Genomic DNA, 2,191 nt, shown 5'->3' with positions numbered 1-2,191 from the left:
TTTTATTTTGGCCCATCACTCTCCCTCTGTCCTAGGCTGTTTTAAATTAATGCTGTGATAAAGCACATCTTCTCTTAGGTGATTTCTCGTCTCCTGCTGCAGTAGAGTGAAATGGCAGCTGGCACATCTGGAGGGCTGGGTCAAACAAGCTGTTTTACCCCCTGCTTCCTTGTGACAGCAGGCTGAACGTCCCAGGAATGGGAGGATGCCAGCATTTCTACCAGCCCTCGGGGTGCCAAGTGCATTTCAGGAGCTTGGACAAGTGCTTGGGCACATCATGTCCCAGCCCAGCCTTTGTGCTTCTGCCCTTTTGGGAGGAATCAGGTTGGACTCAGCAAGGCCATTTGTTCCTCACAGCCACAACCACTTCCTGCAGCCATGTTTTACCTCGGGTTAGCTCTAAAAAAATACTTTATAAAAAGTTCTTAATCTTTCAGGACACACAGGAAAGGGGTAAGACTGATTTGCTACTAACTATGCAGTTGAAATCTCAAAGTGATGGAGGTGGAGGCTTCACACAACCGTGGTGGAGGCACATCCACCTCCCTCTTTGTGGGTGGGTCAGACCCCGCGGTGGGAAGGACCCACCCTAGCACAAGGTGTTGTCAGTACTCACTGTGTCTTTCCTACAGGGAATCACTTGCACTACAGCTGAATGTTTGTCTGTTCCCGTTCTTTTGTCCTGGGTCGTCTTTGTGAGCTGTATTTGGTCTTGTTCATTAGGCTTCTAGTGTAATGTGTGTTTTTAGAGCAATAAAACGTGGCAGCTTTTTATACAAAAGATCTGGCTCTGCCTCTTTCACGGTCCTTGAGTGCCTGAGGCTCCTCTGGGGAGCTGCAGGCTGCTGTGATCCCCTTGTCACAGTCCTGCTCTGCCTCTCCCATCCCTGCCTTCTGTGCAAATCAAGGCAATGTCTTGCAGTTGGAAGCAAAACTGTTTTATTCTTGCAGCTACATGATGAGCTTTTGCCAGAACGGCTCCAGCTCTAAACTCTGCCCCTGCCAAGCCCTCAGACTCTCAGAGGACAACCATGGTGTCCTGTCACAGCCACACCTTTATTCTTCCAGGGCACCTCTGTCTCCTGGCCCTGGTTGCCTGCTCCCATCCCAGGGACTGACAGGTTGTGCAGAGAGCCACAGGTAGTGTTGGGTGATAGGAAGAGAAGGTAAAGTTCCCGCTGGCAACTTCTACAGCCAGAGCAAGATGATCATTGCTGCCCCTTCCTCTCCCACAGGGAGCTCCAGCTTCCACTTTCAGCAGCACAAGTTTGCTTTGCCCTCGAGCCTGGGCAAGGGCAGGTCCTACCTCAGGAACGACCTCCGGCCAGTCCTGAAAAAGGCCTCGATCTGCTCCAGGGACCTGCCTTTGGTTTCAGGGACACAGCAGCCTGTGAATAAGATGTTCCCAGCACTGATGACGGCGAAGAACAGGAAGGGCACCTCGAGGCCGAAGGCATTCTGGAAAGTGGGGCAGAAAACAGCTGTGAGCTGGTGCAGAGAGGGGCTGAGGAGGGGACCCGCCCCGGGCAGTACCCACCACGGCTGGGAGGAAGAACTGGGTCAGGGTGAAGGCTGTCAGCCAGCTCACAACCACACAGAGGCCCGAGGCCACCCCACGGGCTTTGAGAGGGAGGATCTCCGACATCAGCAGCCAAGTGATGGGGCCCCAGCCCATGGCATAACCTGCAGGGGAGGAGGGGAAGGGAGTGAGGCTTTGAAGGCCCCTGAGGAGTGCAGAAGAGCCCTGTGTGATCCTGCCCTGCCACCCCAGCAATCATTATCTCCCCCATTTGTGTCATTCCTCAAAGTGACTTCAGATGCCATCTTTCTTGCTTTTCCAGGGACATGTGCCTTCCTTCCAACTCCAAACCCAATCTCCTTGCTCCGTGTCACCCTGCCTCGGGTGAGAAACACCCTCCCCTGGCTGGTGGCCAGTCCTGTGCTCTCTGCACCTACCCATGATGAAGAACATGATTGCCAGGAGGGGGATGAGGGTGATGTAGTTTGTCGGCTCAGCAGGGAGGTTGGCAGAGCTCACCAGGGTCGTGTTGGCCACGGTGCCATTGTGAGAAGCTGGCACGAAGTGGATGTAGAGCCCCATGGTCAGGTTGGAGACCAACATGACACCAGCTGTGGAGAGAGGCACAGTGGGAATGATGGGTGAGTGATCCCCTCCAAGCCAAGCTCCTGG

At 54.1% G+C, this 2,191-nt stretch overlaps 1 protein-coding gene across 1 annotated transcript in view; it reads right to left on the bottom strand.

Moving 5' to 3' along the window:
- Positions 1 to 680: 680 nt before the first annotated feature.
- The window catches only part of SLC2A6 (solute carrier family 2 member 6), a 5,618-nt gene continuing 4,107 nt past the window's right edge, over positions 681 to 2,191 (bottom strand). The window contains exons 8-10 of the mRNA XM_008642177.2: positions 1,957 to 2,130; positions 1,538 to 1,683; positions 681 to 1,458 (exon numbers count right to left, since the gene is read on the bottom strand). Coding sequence (XP_008640399.1) covers positions 1,303 to 1,458; positions 1,538 to 1,683; positions 1,957 to 2,130 — 476 coding nt within the window. The 3' untranslated portion in view covers positions 681 to 1,302. The remainder of the gene's footprint in view (positions 1,459 to 1,537; positions 1,684 to 1,956; positions 2,131 to 2,191) is intronic.

Source organism: Corvus brachyrhynchos, unplaced genomic scaffold, assembly GCF_000691975.1.
Source record: "Corvus brachyrhynchos isolate BGI_N302 unplaced genomic scaffold, ASM69197v1 scaffold59, whole genome shotgun sequence".
In the NCBI taxonomy this organism is placed as follows: domain Eukaryota; kingdom Metazoa; phylum Chordata; class Aves; order Passeriformes; family Corvidae; genus Corvus; species Corvus brachyrhynchos.
Note: the sequence above shows the minus strand (reverse complement) of the source record. Positions and strands in the feature narration are given on the sequence as shown.